This window comes from Lagopus leucura, unplaced genomic scaffold (assembly GCF_019238085.1).
Source record: "Lagopus leucura isolate 7727_CA_CO unplaced genomic scaffold, USGS_WTPT01 Super-Scaffold_100012, whole genome shotgun sequence".
NCBI lineage: Eukaryota > Metazoa > Chordata > Aves > Galliformes > Phasianidae > Lagopus > Lagopus leucura.
Window position 1 is genome coordinate 4,260,544 of NW_024962267.1, and position 24,820 is coordinate 4,285,363.

Sequence of the window (24,820 nt, forward strand, 5' to 3'; positions counted from 1 at the left end):
AAGAGGTAATTAAGATAAAGCAATAATTAACTTTATTCTAACCAATACAGCATCAGGACTGATGTATTTGCTCTGAGACTAGAATTTTAGCTTAAAATCGGTAGGCGTGTGTTTTAATAACGGGGTACAATTGGACCAAGTTTTGAAGAAGTAGAAACAAAAATTTCTGAGAGTTAGGAGAGTTAGGAGCCCCCACTTTCTATAATTTCTGATTGCCAGTGTTAACGACAACAACAAGCCTTGTGTTGTCTCTTCCCGAGAGGATAACAGAACGGAGGGGAAAATGTAGCTAAGTCCTACATTAGGAGCAGCTCAGAAGCCGCTGCTTTACAAAAGAGTTTGGAGATGAGAGCTGAGTACTGCTGCCACAATTAGAGAATGAAGCTGTTAGTGGCCTTTCTAAAAGCATGGTTGTTTGGATTAAAGACTCTTGTGATAACAGCTGTGTTTCTGGAAAAAAAATCTTTGAAAAAGATGCCAGACGTACGTAGGGGGAAATGAAAAGCTCTGTAAACTAAAACCCACCCAAGCTGCCTGTCCTGTTTTTATGTGTGAATCAGTCAAAAGCAAATATTTTACCTGAAGTTCGACCGTTCAGGGGCTTACCTTTGTGAGCACAAATTATGGAAAATTCTTGTGTGTAGAAGTGGTGAAGAGATGACTGTTTCACAATACGCGTGTAACTTTCTGTTCTGAATTTATTTTCCTATGAGACATCAATTTTGTCTCATTACCTTAGTGATATTGAGTGAATGTTTCCTAAATAACAATAATGTGTATGATCTTAAATGATCAGACTGGTGTATGTTAGATAGAAATAAAAGTCATGTTTTTAATGAGAAAACAAACAAACAAAAAACACCGAAAAAAACCAATTTCTGAGATACAGTGGTTTGCTTTGCTCCACAGCCGTTATAAAGCATGTGGAAAAATGTGTCTCAACAGAAAAACTCTATAACTGAAGCCTTAAACTCTCCTCTCTTGGTAATGTAATATCAGATCTCTTTCAGATTTATTTACTTATTTATACTGACTGGTGTCTGGAAGCACAGGAAGGTTGCACCCACTGTATTGTACCCATCTACACACAGTTTTCTCAATCTTGGTTTTCTTCAGCAGAATTCATTGTTTCTTATTTCTTCTGCAAACCGTGGTGCTGTTACTGTATGCTGGTTTCAGTTAGGAAGTTGAGGTGGCTGTGGTTTACGTATATGCGACTCAAAAATATCCTAAGAAAAAATGTGTTTTGACTGAGAACTCTCATTTAGCAAATAAACATGCCTGTGGTTATTTTGTGATAATACTCATGGGGGGTGGTGGCACGGGAGTGGTGCAAATGCAGAGTCTGAAAGCAGTTGTATTGATTGATGAAAATCCCCCTTAAATGTTTGCGCATCAGACCTCTAACAACATGGTGAAAGCATTTCCTGACTCTGCTGCCTTCCTCTTTTCTAATACTGCCTCTGCAGATCCCTTGAAGTTATTTCTGTTTCTCTATAGATTGCTGGTTGGAGCTCCTCGGGAAAAGGCCTTTCCATCCCAACAAGCCAACAGAACAGGAGGGCTGTACAGCTGTGACATCACATCTTCAGACACGCGCTGCACACGTGTTGTGTTTGATGAAGACAGTAAGTTCCTCAGTGCTTTTATTATGCAGTTGTCTGATTTTTCTGATCTAATGCAGTCCTTTCCATTGACTGCACCACACAGTTGCTTTTCTAGGTTTGTACATAACTTACTTGCATTGGAACATAAGATGTGCAGACACTGCCATCTGTAGACTATCTCATGTACTGTAAAGTTCTTACAGAGACAAAAAAAATTAACTGCTTTATTTGAATCTCCAGCTGACCCAAAGATGGAGAGCAAAGAAGACCAATGGATGGGTGTAACTGTCCAAAGTCAGGGGCCAGGAGGAAATGTGGTGGTAAGTCTATAGGTCTAGTGTGCTGTAGACCCAAAACATCTTTGTAAATGTTCTGAATGATCTGTGTTTCTGTGCAGCTTCCTGAAAAGTAATTTCCATTGCTGTATAACTGTAATTTCTTAGAATTAAGGACTTGAATGTCTGCGTAGCAAAACAAAATTCTTGAGATTGTAGACATTTTAAATTATTTTTCTAACTCTGAGTTAGCCCTTATTTGTAATCTTGGTAACAGGATGGATCTTGGATATGGAACAGACAATTTATTTTCAGGTTGTTTGTTCCTCCTTTCATGATACATTGTTTCTTTAAAAAAACTTACTACAGAAACAAGGAAAAATAGTTTGGAGAAATAAGAAAGGAGCCCTCTTTCTTCAGCCTGTTGCCTAGGATGATCAGCCTTACCTTAACTTTACTGAGGGCCATCAGCTGAATTGCTCCTATGTATTCATGTAGCTCTGGATGTTGCAACTGTGACTTAGGAAGTGAGAGCGTGCTGCAGTGAGAGCTTGTACTAATAATGATGATGCAGGCTATTCTTTCATACGCTACTGAGAGAAAAAAGCTTTTGAGATTTAGCAGATAATGTTATTTTTGTAGCTTCATAGCTCTTTCTCAAATTCACCTCTCATGGTGCTGCAGAACACCAGCTATATCATAAAATGGGGGTGCAGGGAGGCTCCTCCATCTAATTATATTCTTGCAGTTTAACCTCGCTTCTTCAAAGACAAGACTAAAGCAACTTCAGGGCACAATTCTAGGTTATTGATGCTATAGAGACAGTACTTAGCTGCTCCAGTCTGAGTCGGAACCCAAGGGAGGAAAAGTAGATGGAACTGGTCCTGTAGAGTTAATTCCTCACCAGCCAGTGCCATCTCGCCTGTGACGCAGTTCATGTGCTTCCTAGGTGGGCCGAAGGCAGCCTGAAGATCACAGTGCAGTTGAGCAGCACACAGTACCTCGTAGCACGGCTCGGAGTAGGGCAGTGCCCTAAATGAGTATTGGCTACGTATCTGCTTAATGTTCCAGCCTCAGTAGGAGCCAAGGGAGAGAATTTTTCTGTCAGATGAGAAACTTGTCTTGCTTGTGCTCGTCTTGCCCTCCCTCCCTCTGAATCTGCAAAAAACACCGCTGTCAAGGGGGCCACCTCTTTTTACAGTAGTTCGGTGGTTGCTACTTATCCTGGTGGCTCATCATCGTTTGTATTTGATTGGAATTCTCTTCCTAGGTGAAAAGTCTAACAGCTAGGTTAAAGAACAGCTTATACTTAGTACTGCTGCTTTTTTCCATCCCAGTGATGGTTATCCCATAAATGAAACGCCCACCATAAGAGGTAGGAACAACAACTCTGTCTTCTCTTGCTCTCACTGGAAAAGCTTTCAGCCTCCTGCCTGTGGCACTTTTCTGAAAGAGGTGACTTTGGAAAAGGTGGATGGTAGTGGAACCAGCTCCTTGTGTCTTATACAAGCATGTTGATTATTTAACTGTTACAGCTGGGGGTGGAAACACAGCTTGTTTTTTTTTTTTTTTTTTTTTTTTTTTTTTTGTTTGCTTTTTGTTTTTTTTCTTTTTACAAGACACAGGGTTATTGTCCACTCTGTGTTTGAAAGTGAGGGATTAAGTATCAGTGAAAGCTTTAGGGCTAAGACCCCTGAGTCCCAAAGCGAAGAGGGATTTAACTATACTGCCTTCCCTGATCAGGAAGGTGATTGCTCTGACTTGGGTCTGTAGATGCTTATAGGAAATTCTATGCTGCAATGCAGAGAGTGCCCAAATGTGTCCACAAGGAGAACTTTGCTAGCATGAAGTATGGCTTATTGAGACCAGCCTTCTTTGATAACTTACAGACAAACATACAAAAAGAATTATTGTCTTCTATCTTGCAGACATGTGCACATCGCTATGAGAAAAGGCAGTATGTAAACACAGTGCAGGAAACCCGGGATATCATTGGAAGGTGCTACGTGCTGAGCCAGGATCTCACTATTAAGGACGATATGGATAACGGAGTATGGAGTTTTTGTGACGGTCGCTTAAGAGGCCATGAGAAGTTTGGCTCCTGTCAGCAAGGCGTTGCTGCTACTTTTACTAGAGACTACCACTACATTGTGTTTGGCGCTCCAGGCACTTACAATTGGAAAGGTATGACCTAGCTTCCTTCCTGCTAAATCCAGACCGACCCCCTTCTCGTTTCCTCTTAGATTTTTTGCAAATGTTGCATTCCAAGGTTCTTACTTGCCTTTTTGATGGGTGGGAAGGGGCAATAAACCTTACAGGGTTCTCATGATTCTACCTGATTTTCACTCCTCTATAAAAAATGTTCACTGCTTTAAATATTCACAGCTTTAAATATTTATAAAGGGTTACTTATGAATGGAACTTCTCATGTATGTACAGCAGCAGTTTCCCTTATTAGTCTTATGGTAGGATTGAGTTCTTGCTTTGACATTTTGCACTGTAACAAGTTACTAAATTAATTAGAAGTTATTTGCCCAATCTTTTCCTCTGAGTTTGAGCATATTGGATAGCTGCTCTGAGGTATTTTTTATATCCTCCAGTATTCTCTTTATTCTTTGTGAATTCTGTAGAAGGGAGTGCTTCCCAAATTCTGTACCGGAGGACTGCAGGAAGGTAACTGAACAGAGCAAAGCTACTTGTATTCATATCTAAATGCATAGATATTTACTCAAGTAAAATTTCACAAATAGTTTGACTAAGAGACAGGGACTCTATATCACGTATAGGAAATAATCCAAAACTTGGGGGGAAAAACTTAAGATTTTTCTTCATATGTTTATACTGAGAAGCATCTAAGAGGCTAGCCCTGTCTTTTTTCTTAATCTTTTTCCCCTTGCACTAAGTTACACCAGCAGCTGTAGAGCTCCCTCCTTTACAAGGCTGATCCTTAAATCATTAAAATTTCTCCCCTTGTACACCTGTGCCTGCTACATGAACCAAGTCTTTGAGTTAAGCTCTGGCACAAGGAGTGCTTGTGTGAAGGTTCAATCTTCCACATTATCTGTTCCTGTCAACACAGTCTGACCAACTACTCAGTTTAGAGCTTTACCTTAATTGCAGAGAAGTGCTCTTCACTACCAGCCATAAGTACTCTTTTATGCCATGGAAAAACATGGATGTACTTGGCAAAATGGTAAATGTTCTTGTCAATAAAAGGGAAGCACATATTTTATTGAACAATAAATATTATCAGTATAAGCAATAAATACATATTTTCTAAATATATTCCCAGTGTTTGCCACAGTTGAAAGTATTTTTTGTTTTATTTTGTTGTGTTTGTGTGTACTTACCTCCCTTTTAAGAGACACTTAAGCAAATTAAGCACAGTGGGATGAGGGTGGTCCATGACCAAGTCAGTCTCATATTTTTGTTGAGAATTCTCTTAGCATCTCATGTTTTCCAGATCACTGCATTACATCTCATGGAATAGCAAGAAGCTCTGTCACACAGATTGAGCTTAGAAATTCATGGCCTGTTGAAAGGCCGGTGTGCTAGTCTGTGTTTGTCCTATTTAAACAGCAGTCACTGTCTCATTCATGGTAGTACTAGCAGAGAACCATTTATCTATTATTTTTCTCCCTTATCATTCATTTGCTTTTATTTTATCATTTCACTTCTTCAGGGGTGGTTCGTGCAGAGCAAAAGAATCAGACATTTTATGATCTGGGTATCTTTGATGATGGGCCTTACGAAGTTGGTGATGAGAGCCGCCAAGATAAGAATCTAGTTCCTGTTCCAGCTAACAGTTATTTAGGTAGGACAAAGTACATATGGTAAATCTCTTTAGGCTTCTTAAACGTTTGTGATCTGCTCTGATGCAATAATATGGAGTGGGAGGAGAAAACTGTTCACGTGAGGACCCTGTGAAATGTGAATTGTTTGGGATAATGCACATCTTCCTCCACTTTTACGTGTAAGATGGTACTCTGCTGAGGTACCTGGAAGTGCTGCTAAAGGAATAAGATATTTAAGAGTGATAATGAAGGCCTACGCATTGTCAGGGAGTGATTATAATCATTGTCTAATGGTAAGTACCATGTTTAGATCTGTAATCGTTAGTCACAAGGTCACTGCTGTGTTGTATCAAAAAGTGGTATTCACTAGCATTTGAGTTCCTGAATGTAATTTTCTGGCCTGAGTGTTTTTTAAAAAAAAATAAAAATGAAGACTTTAAAGCCACGGTGGCCTTTTTCAGGCTTTTAAAAATACTGTAACATGAGGAGTGTTTATGTTTTAAGTGTGTGTGTGTGTGTGTGTGTGTGTGTGCGTGCGTGCATGTGTTCCAGAGGAGAGTCTTGAGCTTTGTGCAAACACAAAAGCAAAAATACATCCTTAGGGTAATGAATATTCCTGTACACTCGTGAGATAAATTGGTAGAGTAGGTTGCTCTCCATTTTTCAGAATGCCTCTGTGCAGTGTGTAAAGAACATTTCTGCTCTAGTAGAGGTTTTTGTGCTACACTGATCTAGTGCTTTTGGCTTTGACAGCAGATGCAATTTTGTAACTCATAGCTGGAATTTCTGTGTTAATAATGAGAAGTTGAACAAATGGGAAAGATGTTAATATGAAAGCAAGCTGAGTAAAGAGTCAACTTAGAGCTGCATGTCTATTAGCAGAAATAATCTTGAGCTAAATGTGAGCAGTGGTTCCTGGGTGTAAAAAATTCCAAGGGCTTATTTCAGAAAGGCAAACTGATAGCCTTTTCATGTGGGAGAGTAGCACTGTAGCGGTGTCTTTCGCTGTAGACAATTTACTGTGTGTGTGTCTACTAAACTGAACTTTTGCAATTTCATAATAAATGCAGTGTTGCATTTATCTAACTGTAAATGCTGTCTTTGATTTGTTGTAATCAAAACTACTTGAAGGCAAGGCCGGCATTCCCTTGCATAGCTGTTCCCTATATTTAGACAGTAAATATATGTGGTTATGGCTGCTGTGCTCAACTATTTTGTCTTTTCAATCTTTCACTCGTATGTTTACAGGTCTTCTATTTTTGACAGCAGTATCTGATACTCATCCAGATCAGTTTGTGTACAAAACGTTGCCTCCCAGCATACAGGTGGACAAATCAGTGGATGTAATGATGAATAGCTACTTAGGTTTGTGACCACCTGAGGTGGCAGCATCTGGTCACGCAATCTTCAGACCTTTAACATGATATTCTCCTTTCCATTCTCATTACAAATACATTGCAAGTAAAAGCATGTGACAGCAGGGATTCAGATGAAGAGTAACTTGTAAAATAAGCTGGCTTCAGAGAAGCACTGATTTGTGATGCATTTCTCCAAACCCTCTCATCTCTCCCACAAAGTGGACTCCTCTTCCTGATTTTTTTGAAACTGTCTCATTGTGAATTGCTGTAATTGAGAATTTCAATAGTAGTGGTGAAGTATTTGAAAAGGGAGATTACCATCTGCTGGCTGCTATTTTCTTCGTTGCAGTGTGCATCATCTCACTTTGAGCTTTATTGGCTATGTCGGTATATGCATTATATTGTTTTTGTTCCGTTTTTAATGTACTTTTATATCTATTAACTTTTATAAAGATACTTGAGATTAAATTCATTCAGACGTGTTCACTAGAGCCACAATAAATTAAAGTTGCCAATTTCACCACTACTGGATAAAGTGATTCTCAACTACTGTATTACATCATTTAATGTCAAATGTTAAGCATGGACAGTACATCTTGCATGCTTGTAACAGAGTTTATTGACTTGTACGTAGAAGTTTTATAATGATTTTCTTGAAGGTGCAGTACTCAAGCTATATTCAAGTGGTAATGTTTAGTCCTTTCTAAGCCAATACATTTAAAAAAAAAAATTATCTTGTATTTACTGTCTGCAAAATGGAGACCAGAGCAATGAAATAGTGCATTTTGTGGGGGAGATAACTTAAATGGAATACGTTGAAAGAGTGTAATCTTATAAACATGCATTCACCAGTTCAAAGAGAAACACGGAACTGCCAGTATACCATACTCTGTTTTAGAAAACTTCTATCCAATATGCCACTTTAATATAGTAGGGTTATTTACTTTTCTTGTTAACAATATGAGCACTAAGTTGTTTGTTTATTTCTCTGTTAAAGGTTTCTCCTTGGACTCTGGTAAAGGAATCGTCTCCCAAGATGAGATGACTTTTGTGTCTGGTGCACCAAGAGCCAACCATAGTGGAGCAGTTGTTCTACTGAAAAAAGAGAAAAATCAGAGGGCGCTTACTCTGGAGCACATGTTTGAAGGAGAAGGGCTGGCCTCTTCTTTTGGTTATGATGTGGCTGTTGTGGATCTCAACAGTGATGGGTATGGCCTTGGTTAACTCGTGCTGCCTATACAGGATAACAGACTGACTCATTTCTGCTTTGGCTTTTACATTTGAAGTGTAAAGAACAATCTTACATGTTTTGCTGGAGGAATTGCTGAGCGTTTAGAAAGTCACGCAGAACACAATCTATGTTTTTAATTACAGAAATGAGTTGTACTTCAATTCATAACATTAGCGTAAGTAAAGAAGAAATGATACCAAAGGAAGATCCAAGAAGTTTCTTGTATGTGATGCAGAGAATGTAATTGGCTTGCAGTCTTAGGGGATCCTCTGTCAGCTGTTTTTGCATGACTAGTTGAAAGTACTTTTTAATCACCTCTGTTCAGCAGCAGGTTGACTGATGACCTTGAGACTGCAGTCTCTGTGAGCTCTTCTCAGAGTTCTTCAGTACAAGCACTGTTTTTTTCCCTTCTTTAAGATGGCAAGACATTGTTGTTGGAGCCCCACAGTACTTTGATAGAAGTGGAGATATTGGTGGTGCTGTGTACATCTACATTAACCAGCGAGGCAAATGGGAAGGAGTAAAACCTGTTCGCTTAAATGGGACCACTGACTCAATGTTTGGTCTTGCAGTTGAAAATGTGGGGGACATTAATCAGGACGGATATCCAGGTGAGTGAAAACCGACTAACAGGAGAACGCGCGTGATTTTTGTGCTAGTGCCACACTTTGAACAGTTGTCTTTATCACAACTGAAAGCTGCAGAAAGAATAAGAATTATTTATGTCCTGCAACTTATTTTCAACAGATATTGCAGTAGGGGCTCCATATGATGGTTTTGGCAAAGTATATATTTATCATGGATCCAAGAATGGAATAAATACAAAACCTGCACAGGTAATGATAACTTCTACTGTATATAATTACTCTTGCACAAAATTAAGGGAATGATGGGGCTTTCCATCTTTTGCCTTTCCATTATTGTAACTGGGTGGTGGATATGCACAGTGATTTACAGGAACCTTCAAAGATTGCAATGCTGACCAAAGAAATTAGGTGTTCTTTATTTTTTAATGTGCATTTTTCTCCCTGGGACAGTCCGTTGGTACCAATAATACAAAGTAAAGTGAAAGAATTTGTAGATGCATAAGTTTTTTCTTTTTGAGAAATTCTGGGATTTCTGAAATAGTTCCTTGCCCTCGATTCAGATAAAATGCTCACGTTAACGAAGAGTTTTTGCTTTAGAAATAACTATACATATTGTTTTTTCTCTTCTTCTGGAGATATTGTTTTCTTCATCATCTTCCATGACTTCCTCCTTTTCTTTTTTCATATCAATTGTTTGTGCCTTTTTTTTCCTTGAGGACCACTATGTGCAGTTAGCAAGGTGAGAAGGGAACTTAATTATACTTTCTAGAATACTGTTAGAATATTTTCTAGAGTATGTTTTTAAGTTTCAAGTGCCTAAACTGCCTAAATATTACAAGTAAAGAATGGATGGGCAAAATTTCTATACAAAGGAGATCGTCTTAGGACTTCAGGGTTGTTTATATGAAGATGGAAGTTTTCTTTTTTGTTCCATAAGGTAATGATGTTCACTTAAGTATTTCACTTTCACAGCTTTTCAGTGTCTGAATTCCCTCAATCTGTTTGCTCTTTAGATTCTTGATGGTGAAAAAACAGGCACCAATTTCTTTGGTTACTCTATTGCTGGAAACATGGACCTGGATAAAAATTCCTACCCTGATATTGCTGTTGGTTCCCTTTCAGATTCTGTATCTGTGTTCAGGTATTGCGTTACAGGACTGTAATTATACCAAGACTTTCAGTTTTCTTAAAACAAACTGCTTAGAAATAACGAAATAGAGGTTTGGCCTGGAGTGTATTTTTGCTGTTGGAAGTTGGAAATTCTGAGAAAAAAATATCCATGAATTGATTTGTTACTTCATTCCCTGTTCCTTCTTGAGAAGCTACCTTCTGATTAGAGCAGGCTAAGAGGGCGAATGTGTGCAGTTGCTGTGGGATGCTGATGTGCATCACTGCTGTTATATAACAGCAATCCTACTTTATTTAAGATAGAACAAGATAAAGGAAAACCTTTCTTCCACAGCTGAGACTTAAAAGTGCTGAGGCTGTGGTGGGGTCTGTGAAACAGCACTGAAGAAGCACTGCAGTCAGGATCCTGTTTGATTTCCCTAGCACAGGCCTTAATTAAGGATGTACCAGGATGACCTTATGGTCTTTTACAGACCAGTTTTTCTTTTAATGTTACTGTTAAGCTGAATTCACTAGTAATGAGCAGGAAGAGGACTCTCTCTTCCTCAGAGCAGTGAATCCTGTATGAAGTTTGAGGCTTTGGTGGTGATTATTAGGTCTCAAAAAGGGAGGGGTGGAACTGCCAAACTGGTTATCCTAATTTTGGTAGTGAAAAGAAGTCTGCCCTTCAGGGAGAATTGCCATTCCTACAATCTTTTGATGATCCTGTCTCTAAGGTGTATGGAATCTGTGTGTGTAATTGGAATGCCTTTAAATACACCGAAACAGTGTATAACAAAAGCAGCACATATTGCTTGTGGAAGGGAATAAACTAGGTGGAATGGACACTCAGTAGATTATTAAATGCTCTATTTAGTCAAAAGAAGCTTTAATTATAACGGCATTACAAAAAAAAAAAAAAAAACTTGTAGAAGTGAGAACTTCTTACGAACAGCAAAGTTAAGTCTGATGAAAAAGGTGAGGTGGCTTGTTTGGACTCTAGTTTAAACAGCTGCCTTTTCTTATCCCCCATCCAAAAAGGGAAAGAAAGGAAAAGTTGCAAGGCTAAATCTTGACTGCAGTCTGCATGCGGAGGAGTCAGGATATAAAAGCATTGTTTCCCCTAGCCATCCAGGCTCCACATTAAAGCTGTTTTGGACATTAATCTGAATGAACTTTAGTACCTACAGTTGCTCACAAGGGCTGAATTACCACTGGTATGGGAACCATCGCTTTGAATTTCCTGTGTGTGTATAAAATAACAACCATAACATTGCATTAATGTACCCTGCTCCCCCATTAGGCATTTCCTACTCACTGTTGTAGCCACTTATTCTGACTTGCTTAGCTTAGCTATAAATTGTTTTGTTTCTTGCCATTATGAAAGCCAAACCCTGTGTTTCTTGGGGTGTTTTTGCTGTAAATCAGTGCAGGCATAGAGACATCTGGATTCATATAAACTGTTGCATTAATTCCAACTGAAGCTCTTCCTTATTTTACCCTTTCTTTTCATTCCTTGTTTTTTTTTTTTCCCCAAATAAAGATCTCGACCTGTCATAAGCATTACAAAAAGCATTACAGTACAGCCTGACAAACTTGACCTAAAGAAAAAGAACTCTGAAGACCCCAGTGAAATATGGTAATGTTTGAGTTGTTCTGTCAGAAGTTGTGGAGTTTCGACATTTCTGTTAGATTTGTTCAGTCGGTTGCAGTTAGAGTGGGGGGGATATGATGGCCAATCAGTGTCGCTTTGCCACTTAGGACTGTTAACATTTAGGTGTGTTGTTAGATGTGTTAAGGTGTCTTAACTTGAACAGCTTTCTCATGAATAGAGATGTAAAAGCAAATTCCAGAAAAAAAAATTTCTAATTGCTCATTAAACATTTTTTACTTGCTTTGCTAATTCAGTTTAGTAAGCAGCAAATGATTGTTCTAGCATGAAAAGCAGAGTCATAGGACTCATAACATAATTCAGTGGACTATTAAAACTTTCCAGTCCATTGGACCGTGTCTTATTAATTTTAATTTCTCTGCACTTTTTACAGGATGGATGTGAAAGCATGTTTTCAGTACACTGCAAACCCTCGTAATTTAAATCCAAGAATAAGTAAGTTTTAAAGAGAAATAATTTTAATCTTTGTCGTGTGTGTGTGTGTGTGCATGTGTATATATATACGTGTACATAAAACTTAAGGTGGTATTGTGGAAGAATGGTACTTAAAACATAACGATAGGTTTAAAATGTGACTTAGTACTCAGGCCAGTCAGCTATGCAGTGTTTGTATTTGGAGCAGCACATAGTGTCTGGTGTTAGGAAGTTCTGTTGGCAAAAGACTCAACTGAAACTCTGTAGGTGACATAACTGTGAGTGAGAAATGGCTGTCATACAGACAACAGCCAGTTTGCCTCTCCAGTTTTTGCTTTAAAAAGTAGGTTTAAAGCCCATTTTATTATATGGGTAGTAAGCATTGCTTCTCATTGGACACTTACTCTACAAGAAGTGTCCCGTATTTGTGTGTATAGCTTTGTAGAAATCAGCAACTGAAGTAGTAAGTCTCCGTATTAATAGGAGGCTGGGGGTCTGTATCATAAATGTAGTTAAAAATGTAAAGCATCAGTTTCTTATCTATCTGGGTTTTTTTTTTTTTTCCTCTTAAGTAGTTACAGTGCTGCTGTTATTACACTTCTGAAAACTGTAGGATTTTGAGAGAAAATAAGAAGAACTTTAAGCCTAACCTCCTCTTCCTCTTGTGGTGTTTGGGCTTTTGAGTTACGTGTAAAATCCATAGAGGTACTTGAATAAGGTGTTGGTCCCTTCAGCAGCCCAAGTGCTTTTAGCATTTGGAAGCCACTCACATGCTCCGAAGGACTGGCAAATTATCTTGGTGAGCACAGAGGTGGTTAAAAGATGGACCAAATTCACATCTGTCAAACATGGTATTCCCTGCCTCAACAGACATAGCTAGAAAGCTTGAGAATACCGCTTTCAGTATTCAAATGAACAATGTACCTTGACCTCAAAATCCTGCTGACTACTTAGCTTAGGTACTACCTGGGACAAGACAGAAAGCAAGGACTCATGTCAGAGCATTTATGGTTTCTTATCTCAGCCCTCTACTGGCTCTACAGCATCAATTACAACGGCTCCAGCCAGCTCTAAAAGATAATAAAGTAACGGGAGTTTACTGACCAAAAGGAGGATTTTGTTTGGAAGTTTCCATTGGATACATGTCCCCTCAGCTAGAGAGGGGTAAAGCAACAGATGGAGAAGGTTCTGTAAATAACTGAGAATTTGTGAAACTTAGCACTGGGTGAAGCTATTCTAAAATGTTGCTGTAAAATCATACTTGAATTGTTTTTCTTTGTAACCATGGCAAGGTTTCTTCCTTATAGCAAACTACTTTATTTCTTTGTATAGAGATCAACTATACATTTGAAGCAGAAAATGAGAGGAGACAATTAGGCCTGCCATCTAGGGTACGGTTTAAGGACTATCTGTCTGATCAGTTCACTGCAAGTACCACCCTGATGGGGCAGAACTCCAAACAATGCGTGACAGCCAAGCTTGTTCTGCAGGTAAGGCAGAGTGTTTAATTTTTATTTCATTTATAACAAAACGTGCTCTTCCAGCCTCGTGGTATTTTTGCACGCAACTTAAAAATCACGTGCAACGTAAGGCTTAGAAATGAGAAAAACAGTAGTACTTTACTATTCTCTTCACACATTGTGCTTCCTTTCTTTCAAAGATTGAATAAAAGTTGCAGCCAGTGCAGTGTGCTGTGGAGGTCAAGAGAGCCGAACCAATTCAGAACAATGGAGAGTCAACAAATGCTAAAAATTGAGAGCTATTGGAAGCCACAGAATTAGTGGTAGAATTTAACGGTGTGACTGACTAGGGAAAGGATTTCAAGCCATGGGTTTTAGATTCCAAGTGCTTGAATGGGCACAAGTGCTTCAATGCGCACAACAGGAAAACTTGATCTGCACTGTCTTGTCACTTTGCTACTATGCTGACCCCTAAAGGCAGCCACTGTTCTAGTGTGTTATTTTATTGTAGCAGGTTTCATTTGCCTGAGTTACCATTTGTTATTCCTAGTAATTCCTAACTCTAAGAGAAATAATCAGATCAGGGAGCCTGAAAAAAAGATACAGTAAGGCTGGGATTTGTTGTGTTCATGCATATTTTTAGAAAATTACGTGTTTCTAAATAGTGAATAGTTGTAATACTGCAAAATGTAGCAAAGGAGATGTTGCTTTACTACTTGTTCTGGAACGTGCATCAAATGGTAGTCTTGAGGTTGTTTTTCTTCTCTACACTATATGCTAACTATGACATTTGAAATTTTTATCAGGAAAAGATTAAAGATAAGCTGCGCCCAATTCCTATAGCAGTCAGTGTTAATATTGCTGGCCTGGAGTCTGGCTCATCATCCACCAGAAAAGAGAGAGCGCTTCCGGACCTTATACCAATACTAAATTCAAATGAGTCTGAAACAAAGATAACAAAGGTAAGCCTTTAATATCATATTTTCCTAGAAATTTGTGCTGTGAAAGTCACCGAATGCTAAAGACTATAGAAAACTAAATTGTGACCAAAGGAAATAAGTGGTGTGGCTCTGGACTGGCTTATGTTTTGTGCTTTGTTATGAATGTGTTTCAAAATGTTCTGAATTTAGTCCTGCATTTCTTTTGTTACATAAGAGAAAATCATATGGCTGTTAGGCTTCTTCTATTCCCCTTTCCTTCCCAACATGTCAAGGAGGGAAGTACGCTTTTAAATAAGAATGGGAATCTTTCATCTTTTGCAGTGCAGACTTATCCCACATAACAAGAACAAAAAAAAAAAACCATGCAACCTAATTCCTGCATGGATAGGATGCTGTATCAGCATTAGAGCTCTGCATCAGTGACATATCTGGGAAAGTTACTGAGTTCCCTGTAGCTGCTTTATGCGCTGCACATCAGAAATCAGATTTTAAGCTAATGCCGTGTGGCATGCAATAAAAGTGCTTTGGTTTTATTCAGGTGGAGTTCTTGAAAGAAGGATGTGGAGAAGACAATGAATGTCACAGCAATCTGAAACTTCAGTACCGGTTTTGCACTAGAGAAGGAAATGAAGACAGATTTACCTATTTGCCAATGTAAGACTTGATTTAGCAGTGACTACTAAAATTCAAATTATTGACAAGTGCTGAAAATAAAACAACTTTTTAGGCTATTCTGGGAGATGGAACAGCTTTGTTGTGTTGGCCTGGCAAATCAAGTCCTGTGTAGTTGTATGTGTCAGGGTGACAATCATGGGGGAGTGAGTCTGAGCTTTAGAAGAAGAATGATGGTACAGAATCAAATGGTGGATGTAAAGCGGCTGCAACCACGGAGATTTGGTCTGAAATTTAGAAGATTTCTAACTGCTGGAGAAAGGATGACCAGCTTTGCAGTAGATCTGTGTGGTACTATTAACTGTATAGTTACAGCATGCTCTTGTCCAGTAGCCTAAGGAACAGTTAAGAGAAGTTAATGGCAAAATTGTTATGCTGTAACACAAAGCCAGCATCCCATTGCACCCCTCCTCCTTGGAGGGCCAGTGGTACTGCAAAGGAGATGTGAAAAAGAAAACACAGAAGGAAGTATGTTTACTGACTGTGAACAGTCAGCCTTTTGCCAAGGGTGCCACACAAATACTGTGACCATTCCTGTGTTTATGTTCTTTACAGTAATTTTTCACTAAGAGAGAGAAATGGTTTGGGTAAACCATAGTAAGAAACAAACTTTGAAACACATTTGTTTCCCTTATGCACAGCTCTGAATATTCTGTTTCTGCAGTGAAAATGGCATTCCAGTGCTCGTTTTAAAAGATCAGAAAGATATTGCCCTGGAGATAACAGTGACGAATAATCCATCTGATGCAAGAAATCCACAGAAAGATGGAGAAGATGCATACGAAGCTAAACTAATTGCAACTTTTCCAGATAGTCTGACTTATTCTGCATTCAGGGAGATGAGAGGATATCCTGTAAGTATTTCTAAGAGAAAGGGTATTCAAATTTTAAAATGTTTTTAGCATAAATTGAATTACAAATGTGTTCTGTTTATTCAGGAAAAACAGCTCACATGTGGTGCTAACCAAAATGGCTCTCAAGCGGAGTGTGAACTTGGAAATCCATTCAAGAGAAATTCCAATGTGAGTTGCACTTACTTTACTCAAGTTATACAACTTGATTCCCGACTGCAGTCTTTCAAATTTTCTGTGTCATAACTGGAAATTTGGCCTAGATTTGTCTTTTTAACTTTAGAATTTGATGGTGTGTTACTATAATATTGCATACATTAATATCTTCTTTAAAATGTTTACGTTTCCTGGATGTAGGTAACCTTTTATCTGATCTTAAGTACAACTAAAGTGAATGTTGATACAACAGACTTGGACATTAACCTCAAGCTGGAGACGTAAGTGTTCTTTGTGTGTGTGTTTGTGTGCATTATATTTTGACGTATGGCCGTAAACATTTTGAATTAGTGGTTTGATTTATAAAAGCAATTGAACAGCAAAATGAAAAACTTCTAAACTTGTAAAAATCAGCAGTGTTGTTTCTTTTCCATTGTAGAACAAGCACTCAAGTAAATTCAACTGCAATTACAGCCAGTGCTAAAGTGGTTCTTGAACTGCTTTTGTCACTCACTGGGTAAGTTTGATAGCAGAACAGGGGTGCAGGGTGGGGGGGAGAACACCTCTGCTGCAGACTTCATTACAACCTGATTTGTTTTCTTGTTCCTGAACAGAGTGGCAAAGCCTTCTCAGGTATATTTTGGAGGTAACATCGTTGGTGAGAGTGCTATGAAATCTGAAGATAATATTGGAAACCTTATAGAATATGAATTCAGAGTGAGTAATTTAGAACAGTTTCTCTTTTTATGTGTATTAATTCTCAAAAACGTTGCTGGATTTAAAAATGGATTTTCCCAAACTGTGGGAGCAAGATCTGTTTATCTTTCTGTGTCGAAAGCTTGTCGTAAACTTGGAGTTCGCCACAGTTGTGTAGACAAATGATTTGTTAAGTCTAAATAGTGGGTGTTTCATATGAAGACAGACTTCTAAACATCAGCAGCTTAATGTTATGAATTTCTGATTTTATAAGCTTGCCATTTAGTTGCCTTCCAGATGTGCTAGCTTTCATATACATTTTGTCTTTTAAGGGTTTTCATTGTCTTTTAGTGGCTTTCTAATTTCCTGTTGTCTGCATGACTCCAAGTCAGTAATGGTGATAAATCTCTTTGGAACAGATTGCACAACTTAAAGGAAGTTTATTTTCACAGGTAACCAACTTGGGCAGGCCACTGAAAACATTTGGTACAGCTTCCCTGGACATCCAGTGGCCAAAAGAAATTAGTAATGGTAAATGGCTGCTGTATCTGATGAAAATAGACTCCAAGGGCTTGGAAAAGATATCCTGTCAACCACAGAATGAAATCAATTTTTTGCACGTTGCGGTATGTTATCCTATCTTCTTGTGTTCACTAATGGCTTCACCATTAAAACACCACAGCACGTGATAACAGAGTGTAAGAGCTTACCTCCAGAAGGAATTTTTTTGTCTTAGGAAAGTTGTAGGCACAGTACATAAACAATATGTTAGGGGCTAAGCTTGTTAAGAGACTTGGTAAAATAGATAATGAGGTAAGCTGGAGGACAGATGCTATGTCTTGCTGATTATATCTGCACTGGTACCTTTGGCTCTCACAGGATGAAACTGTTCTTAGCTTTAATGCATTTCATCAACATTACTGAAATCTGTTTATTTTCCTACATGGAAAAATAAAAAGTAATTGTTGGCCCAGTATGAGGGGGAATTCCCTGTACTTTTTTGAAAGAGAAAGAGCTTGCGCTTACTTGTAGTGTATTTCTTGCAAATAAATACATTTATCTAACAGGAGTTTCATTATGCCAACCTAGCAAGCTTTTCTAATCCCCCTGAGCCCTCATTTTCACTGTTTTTCACATAATCTCAAGGTCATCTGGAAGAAGTTGTAATTGTAGCCACTAAAACTGCATGTACTTAAACCTATTCTTATCCGTTGGTCATTACTAAACTTTCTGTGAGTAATCACTATATATTTCAAAAAAAAACCAAGCCAGCGTGTATTGACCATATCACCTGTAAATCTATTAGCACAGTAACATTAATGCCATATACACAGAACAAAAACAGAAACAGCATGAAAAGCTTTTTACATCTGAAAACTCATTGCCATGTCAAAATAAAGTAGGCAGTTGGCTTTTTAGTGGTTAATCTCAAATTTTCATGATTCTGTCATTAGCAATGAATGTAGAAAAAGGGGGATATATAACAATATCGTACTGATCTAGGAACAAAAGTTATTTCTGTGCCTATATGAAGAGACAGAATTAAGACAGAGTTGTGACAAAAACATTTTATTTTAAAGGAATCCCATAACTCAAGAAGAAAGCGTGAGATTGCAGAGAAGCAGATTACAGACAGCAAAACATTTTCTTTGTTTTCAGAAAGAAAATATAAGACCTTGGTAAGCATACTGCATCTATTAGTCTTGTTGGACATTTCCCTCTCCACTCTTAACAGGGCTTTTTGGAGTTTGACAGTGTGAAAAATGATAGGGCTTTGATTTCTTTCTATCTTAAATCCCAGTATTGATGCTTTTAGAATTTGTTAATTCTTATTTACCTGCTGAGGCGAGAACTATGGAGAAATTATTTCCTAGTTTTATCTATGCTAAAATAAACACTAATTGCACCTTCATCACAGTTTCCCATTGCTGTTGGCACAAACAGATTTTGGTTCTTGTGCCTAAATACAATGTTTAGAGTTCAATTTTAAATCCTGGTGGAGAATTGTGAAGATGCTTTTACATGTAAAAATTTGTAACTGCAGGACTGCAAGGTGAATGCACGGTGTGTGGACATAAAATGTCCTCTGAAAGGTTTTGACAGCAAGGCATCGATTTTGCTGCGTTCCAGACTGTGGAACAGTACTTTCTTGGAAGTAAGTCCTCTTGCCATTTCTGAAAGCTTAGAGTTCTTTCCTGTCGTATGTCTAATAACTGTATTTTATTTTGGAACAGGAATACTCCAAAATGAACTACCTGGACATTCTTGTTAGAGCCTCAATCAGTGTTCCTGCTGCAGCTAAGAATGTCAAACTCACAAATGAAGCTGCTCAGGTAGGTTCAGCACTTAATGCTAGCCACAGATCATGTTATGTTTCCAGCTTATCTCAAAGACTAGAAAAGATAAACTGTTCTAAAGCAAAAGGAGCTAATATATCGGATTTTTAAAATCAAATTTTGAATTTGTGATCCTTTTCACATTCAATTTGGTTGGCAAAACTTGCTGCTGTATTGAAACGATACCCCTAGAAACTTTTCTTCAAAAACATTTGGTAAGGAGAGAAGAATGTAGGAAAAAAAAAAAAAAGGACGATAAATTACAGTTTTATATTAAACATGGATGCTTTTGAAACACTTTTTCAATCTGTTCCTGTTTTCTTTCCTCTAGGTGCGTGTTACAGTCTTTCCTGCAAAACCAGTAGCCCTTTATACAGGAGTGCCTTGGTGGATCATTGCAGTGGCTATTTTTGCTGGAGTACTGATGCTTGCACTCCTAGTATTCTTGTTATGGAAGGTAAGTTTTTACTTATTTGATTATTTCATGTTTCCTGGCATACAGGTGACAAGACAGCAAACAAATTTAGCAAACAGTTAAGTATTTTTGGTTTGCATTTGGGACTCAAAACACAACAAAACAATCCAAAATGTACATTACCTGTATCAGTTTCTCAATTTTTGAACATTTGGCATGAAAATGGTCATATAAGAAAACTCATTTCTATCCTTGGTAGGAAATATTTCTGTTTCTACATTCTCAAAAGGAAATGTCTGAAACTTTGGCCAGACCTCAAAACAGCTGGCCAGAGAGACTGTAGATACTTCAGTACAGATGGATAATAACTGGGGCTGCTGCGGTTAGCTGTAAAACTTTGTGAACTTTCCACAGATGTTTGAGCAGGGCTTTTTTCTCATGGCGTTTCTAATGCTATTAAACTCAAGAGCAGACGGAAAAAAAATTACAACAACAAAAGATGCAGAAATAACACATTACCTGTGTGTTCAGTTTCTTTTGGATGGGCTCCTTATCTTAGAAACCCTGAAGGAGTAAATTCATATTTAAAAGGAAAACTTAAGAATTTGAAAAGAAAAAATGCAAGTATTTTTTAAAACACCTTTGGCATTTTTACAACTAACTGTGTTTCCAAGTAGAATAGGGTAGTTATTTTATTCTTATTACTTACTGGCTTCAGCAGTTACTATAAGTTGATGAGAAAGACACTCATTTAGGAAGAGTGGATGAAGAGGAATTTATCTTGTCACTTTCCTTTGGGGCAGGTGGTGTGGTTGTACTTACTGTTTGCTATGGATGACTTCTCATAGGGTACTTTTGGTTTCCTCCTTCTTAAAGAAATGGACAGTCTGTTGCAAATCTAATGAATAATCATTAACGTTTTGGATGGGCTGTTAGGTTACAACTACTAGTCTTCTACTGCACATGAAAATGCTCTCATAAACACTGAACTTCTTTTGATGACAAAAAATCATCTTATGAAGGACAAACACTGTACGTCATAGGCAATTATAGGCTGGGGATGAGACACACGCTCCTGTTGAGCAAGTCAAAACATTTACCCTGTGCATAAATTGGTTTTCGTATAGAGAACTTTTTTGCTCTTTACAGACAGCTTTAGCTGCTACAGACATGCTGTGTAAGTAGCTTTTCTTAAAAAACAATGCATTAAAATTTTAAAATTAAGCCTCTAAAATGACATTCTTTACACCCCAGGTTATTTTGCTCTTGTACAGAGTAAGTTAGTCCCAGAAGTTCTCAAATCTAGTAACAACAGCTGACTTTTCTTGTGAAAACTTTCTAAAACGTGAGGCAACCAGCCTGTGAAGGGATTATGGAAAGGTTGTTCTAGTCGGTTCTAATAGGTTTAACTCTTCTTCTGGTCCACTGAAATTGACTAAATACCTTGCTTCCTTGTAGTGTGGTTTCTTCAAAAGAAGTAAGAAAGATCATTACGATGCCACATATCACAAGGCTGAGATCCATGCTCAGCCATCTGATAAAGAGAGGCTTACTTCTGATGCGTAGTATTGATCTACTTCTGTAATTGGTAATTGATGATATTTTTTAATTTTTAGCTGTGGTGGCACATGCTGTGGGTGTGGTGGCTAACGATGAAGCTTTTGCTGCATATTTTCTATTAACTTTTGAATTTCAGACTGTCAGTACTTGCTTACTCTGTTAATAGATTTTCAGCTTTTGGTGTACATAAACACAGGTCCTGACCTTGGTCTAAGAAGCTTTTAGTTCTCTAGAAAACATATGGATCTGTTGCAGTGGTTTTTAGCCTTTTTAACTGATGTTTTAACAAGTTGGTTTTTTTAAGCTTTAGAGATGGTAACAATGCAGAGTTAATATTTACAGCTAAGACTACCTAGAAAATAAACTTGCTTTATTAACCTTTTACTGCATGCTTAAAAATAAAGTTGCTAATAACGAAAGGAATTTTCTTAAATAGAAAGTAATTGCTGTGGATACACCTATTTTCCTTCAGTTTGGAAAATACTTTTCTAGAAGAAACTTCTCTGCTGAAGCTGCCAGGATGCATGACAACTTACGTTTCTTTACTCAACTTTTACTCAAGACAATACATGCACGTACCGGATATTAATTAGAGGTGCTTTGAGATGAGGGGTTGGGAAGGAATTCTTATCTAAAATCTGTCGAAACTGCATGTAATGACATTTTCATTACGAGATGGACCAAATTTTCAGCTATGCTTTGTTGTTGTTTTTCCTCATAAAAGTTTTTTTATTGAAGTTTCATTTTTAAACTTTTTTTTTTTTTTTTTTTAACAAGTCAAAAATGAAACCCGACCTCATATTATTTTGCTAGTAGTATGTAATCACAGTTTGGCACAATGTGTAGTACTCTCAGTCTTGACTTCAGAAACCTATCAACATGTCAAATGTTTGCCAACCATCATCACTGTACCATTGTGGCCAAAGCTTATTTTATTTTGAATATTCATTTCAGTCTTCAGCAGTTATAGCGGTTTCGATTAACAAGAAAACTTTTGGGGCACAAACAAGGTTTACTGTATTTCATAGAGGGAGGTGTTCAGCAGAGAATATTACAAAATTTAAATTTATGTCTGTTTTTCACTCTGGCAAATTAAGCAAGACTTGTGCTCTAGTACTGTACATGTATGGTTAGTTAAGGTAGTGTAGTAGTGATGGTGCTTTGAAAAGACGACCCCTAGTGTAAGCTTTCCTTGAACGCCCTGGGAATCTTTCTACAAGTTTAATAGTAAATCACATCAACATGCAGGAAGGTAATGAAGTACATACCTGCCTTTGGTTCAGGAGAAGTAAGCGTTCCTGAACTGTACGTACATCTTTGCTTAGCATGGAGTTTTCTCGATATATGACAGAACAACTTTAGAGGAAGACTCATGGTGTGTTCTAAGTCTGTATTTTGTATTCAGTTTTCTTACCCTTATGAAGAATGTGTTGCCTCTGTAATTGTAGTACTTCCACAGCAACTTCAGTCTAAACTCTTCTTTTTCTCCTCCCCCCAGTGTGGGTTCTTCCAGCGTTCCAGGTACGATGACAGTGTCCCCCGCTATCATGCTGTAAGAATTCGAAAAGAAGAACGAGAGATCAAAGACGGGAAATGCAAAGATCTTGAAACAAAACAGTGGTTCACAAAATGGAATGAGAATGAAAGTTATTCTTAGGAAAAAGTGGTTTCCCTCTTCAAAGTTCAGATAGAGCATAATGCTTTTGTTAATGGTAAACTCGTGGACTTACTCATGGTTCGCGGACCTACGAACACTATGGACATCTTCACTGTTTGTATGTAGATATTACTACTTATACTGCGGCTTCTGTTTGCACAGTTGAAATTGCTTTGTCAGTCCTTATTGGCACTATTTAATTTCCACTCTGCCTCTTTTTCCCCTCTTTCAAATCTAACTCAGGGTTTAGAAGACACTGTGTTGATTTGGGCTCTCTTTTGCAGAACATGCAAACCCACTCTGGCAGGCTTTTTCCTGTGCTCCTAATGTTCCTGGGAATGCCAGCAATGCATGATTGAGATCAGCATAAATCCTCCAGCCTTCCCTTGATGCGTGGTCCCTTACAAACACGCTGGCCTTAACATATGTAGCTCAAGTATCGTCTGAAGACCTGCAAATCTATTTTAGTCATAAGCTTTGCTGCCACAGTAGCTAGGGCTTACAAAAAGCATCCTCTTCAGTTGTATGCACAATAGGTCACGTTGCTCAATTTTTAAAATCAGATTATGTAAATCTTGCTCGCAACAAATATACACAGGTTGTTTTTTTGTTAGTTTTTTTAAAAAGAGGCTTGAATATTAGATGTACTTTTTGTATATATATATACATTTTAGTCATTTTTGTATTTATTTTTGTTACCAGTTGTCTTTGACTAACTGTTAGGCCAAAGACTTACCTGAACCTTGAAACCACTGTGCTTATGAACTTCAGAAGATGAGACCTGAGGCTTTCATTGCATTTTAATAAATCACTGAAGGTGCCAATGCTTTCTAAAAATGTAAATATTTATTCCAGTGATGTATGTGAGATTTTTTTTTTTTTCATGATATTTGTAACTTGATCTAATAGGAACTACCAGGTTTTGTAATATGACTTTGTACATTACTTCAGGCTATTAAGCAGTTCAGACACCAAGCATAGGTAGGGTTTTTAAGATACAGTTTTATACTTCACTGGAAGTGAGAAGTTCTCTGGAAACAGCTTTCCAGCTTCGTTAAGGACTTCCTGTCTGGCAAAGGGTGTTGACTACTACAGCTGTTACAAAGCACTTGATGAGGCTGTATATGCCTAACTTAACTATGAGGATCTGAGCTGATCCACTTTGAGACTACTGAACCGTGTTGAATACCCCAGCTCTTAAGACAACAGCCACAATGCTGTGCTTATCAGCAATCTAATCACTGATAAAACTAGATAAAGAGTTTACCCTTTTTCTTTTGTCCTTGTCCTAAAGCACTGGTACTCCTTAAGAATGAAGATTAGTTTGCAGTTGTTTATTCCATATAAACTGAAATTCTGCTCAAAAAGCATGCATGTTAGTTGTTAGCAGTTTAAACTATGCAAAAAACCTCTTGGTACTTTTTCTTCTCAGAGGTGAAAACCTGCAATGAGGGCAGTTGTCAGGTGGCTGATTTCTGCTACTAACTTTAAGATACTTTAGAAGCTCACCTACAATGCTATCCTTATCATAGAATCATAGAATCACCAAGGTTGGAAAAGACCTAAAAGATCATCCAGTCCAACCGTTCGCCTATTACCAATAGCTCCCTTATAAAAAGGGCAGCAATTTAGTAGGCTCTTCTTCCTCCCACTGAGTAATCTCAGTACATGACCCTGATTTTATGAACCCTGACAAATGCATTTAGCTGCTACTCAGTTTTTGAGCTTTCTTAAAAACACTGAAAGGCTCAGCAGCATAAGAAGCCAGGCTAACAAGGTGCTAAGATGCTTGACAACCAACTACCCCCAGCCTCTGATTTAAAAGCAGGTTGTGGCCCTCCCCTGTGGAGGCCACGGATGTCTTTGCAGTGCTAAACTGAAAATTATTTTCAATAAGTCACATCACTGGTATGCTTCTATTTCAAACGATTTTTTTTTTAAATACCAGCTAACAATGCTACATCATTCCATTATTAGAAATTACCTGTGGATATTTGTATAGAAGTGTGAAATAAATTTTTAAAAATTAAA

The 24,820-nt window shown here is 37.9% G+C and overlaps 1 protein-coding gene across 5 annotated transcripts in view; it reads left to right on the top strand.

Annotated features, from left to right (window-relative positions):
* The window catches only part of ITGA6 (integrin subunit alpha 6), a 38,398-nt gene extending 13,578 nt beyond the window's left edge, over positions 1 to 24,820 (top strand). For 3 of the 5 annotated variants that reach the window (XM_042874236.1, XM_042874239.1, XM_042874238.1), the window contains exons 2-25: positions 1,501 to 1,628; positions 1,848 to 1,927; positions 3,811 to 4,066; positions 5,565 to 5,696; positions 8,032 to 8,242; positions 8,683 to 8,876; positions 9,013 to 9,101; positions 9,866 to 9,993; positions 11,503 to 11,598; positions 12,005 to 12,066; positions 13,378 to 13,535; positions 14,312 to 14,467; positions 14,985 to 15,100; positions 15,783 to 15,972; positions 16,057 to 16,140; positions 16,327 to 16,406; positions 16,565 to 16,642; positions 16,740 to 16,842; positions 17,274 to 17,447; positions 18,402 to 18,500; positions 18,866 to 18,976; positions 19,056 to 19,154; positions 19,489 to 19,614; positions 22,631 to 24,820. In XM_042874236.1, the coding sequence (XP_042730170.1) occupies positions 1,501 to 1,628; positions 1,848 to 1,927; positions 3,811 to 4,066; positions 5,565 to 5,696; positions 8,032 to 8,242; positions 8,683 to 8,876; positions 9,013 to 9,101; positions 9,866 to 9,993; positions 11,503 to 11,598; positions 12,005 to 12,066; positions 13,378 to 13,535; positions 14,312 to 14,467; positions 14,985 to 15,100; positions 15,783 to 15,972; positions 16,057 to 16,140; positions 16,327 to 16,406; positions 16,565 to 16,642; positions 16,740 to 16,842; positions 17,274 to 17,447; positions 18,402 to 18,500; positions 18,866 to 18,976; positions 19,056 to 19,154; positions 19,489 to 19,614; positions 22,631 to 22,789 (3,109 nt within the window). In that variant the 3' untranslated portion in view covers positions 22,790 to 24,820. Of the gene's footprint in view, positions 1 to 1,500; positions 1,629 to 1,847; positions 1,928 to 3,810; positions 4,067 to 5,564; positions 5,697 to 6,924; positions 7,042 to 8,031; positions 8,243 to 8,682; positions 8,877 to 9,012; positions 9,102 to 9,865; positions 9,994 to 11,502; positions 11,599 to 12,004; positions 12,067 to 13,377; positions 13,536 to 14,311; positions 14,468 to 14,984; positions 15,101 to 15,782; positions 15,973 to 16,056; positions 16,141 to 16,326; positions 16,407 to 16,564; positions 16,643 to 16,739; positions 16,843 to 17,273; positions 17,448 to 18,401; positions 18,501 to 18,865; positions 18,977 to 19,055; positions 19,155 to 19,488; positions 19,615 to 21,030; positions 21,161 to 22,630 lie in introns of all 5 variants that reach the window. The other 2 variants (XM_042874240.1, XM_042874237.1) reach the window with 2 other exon arrangements.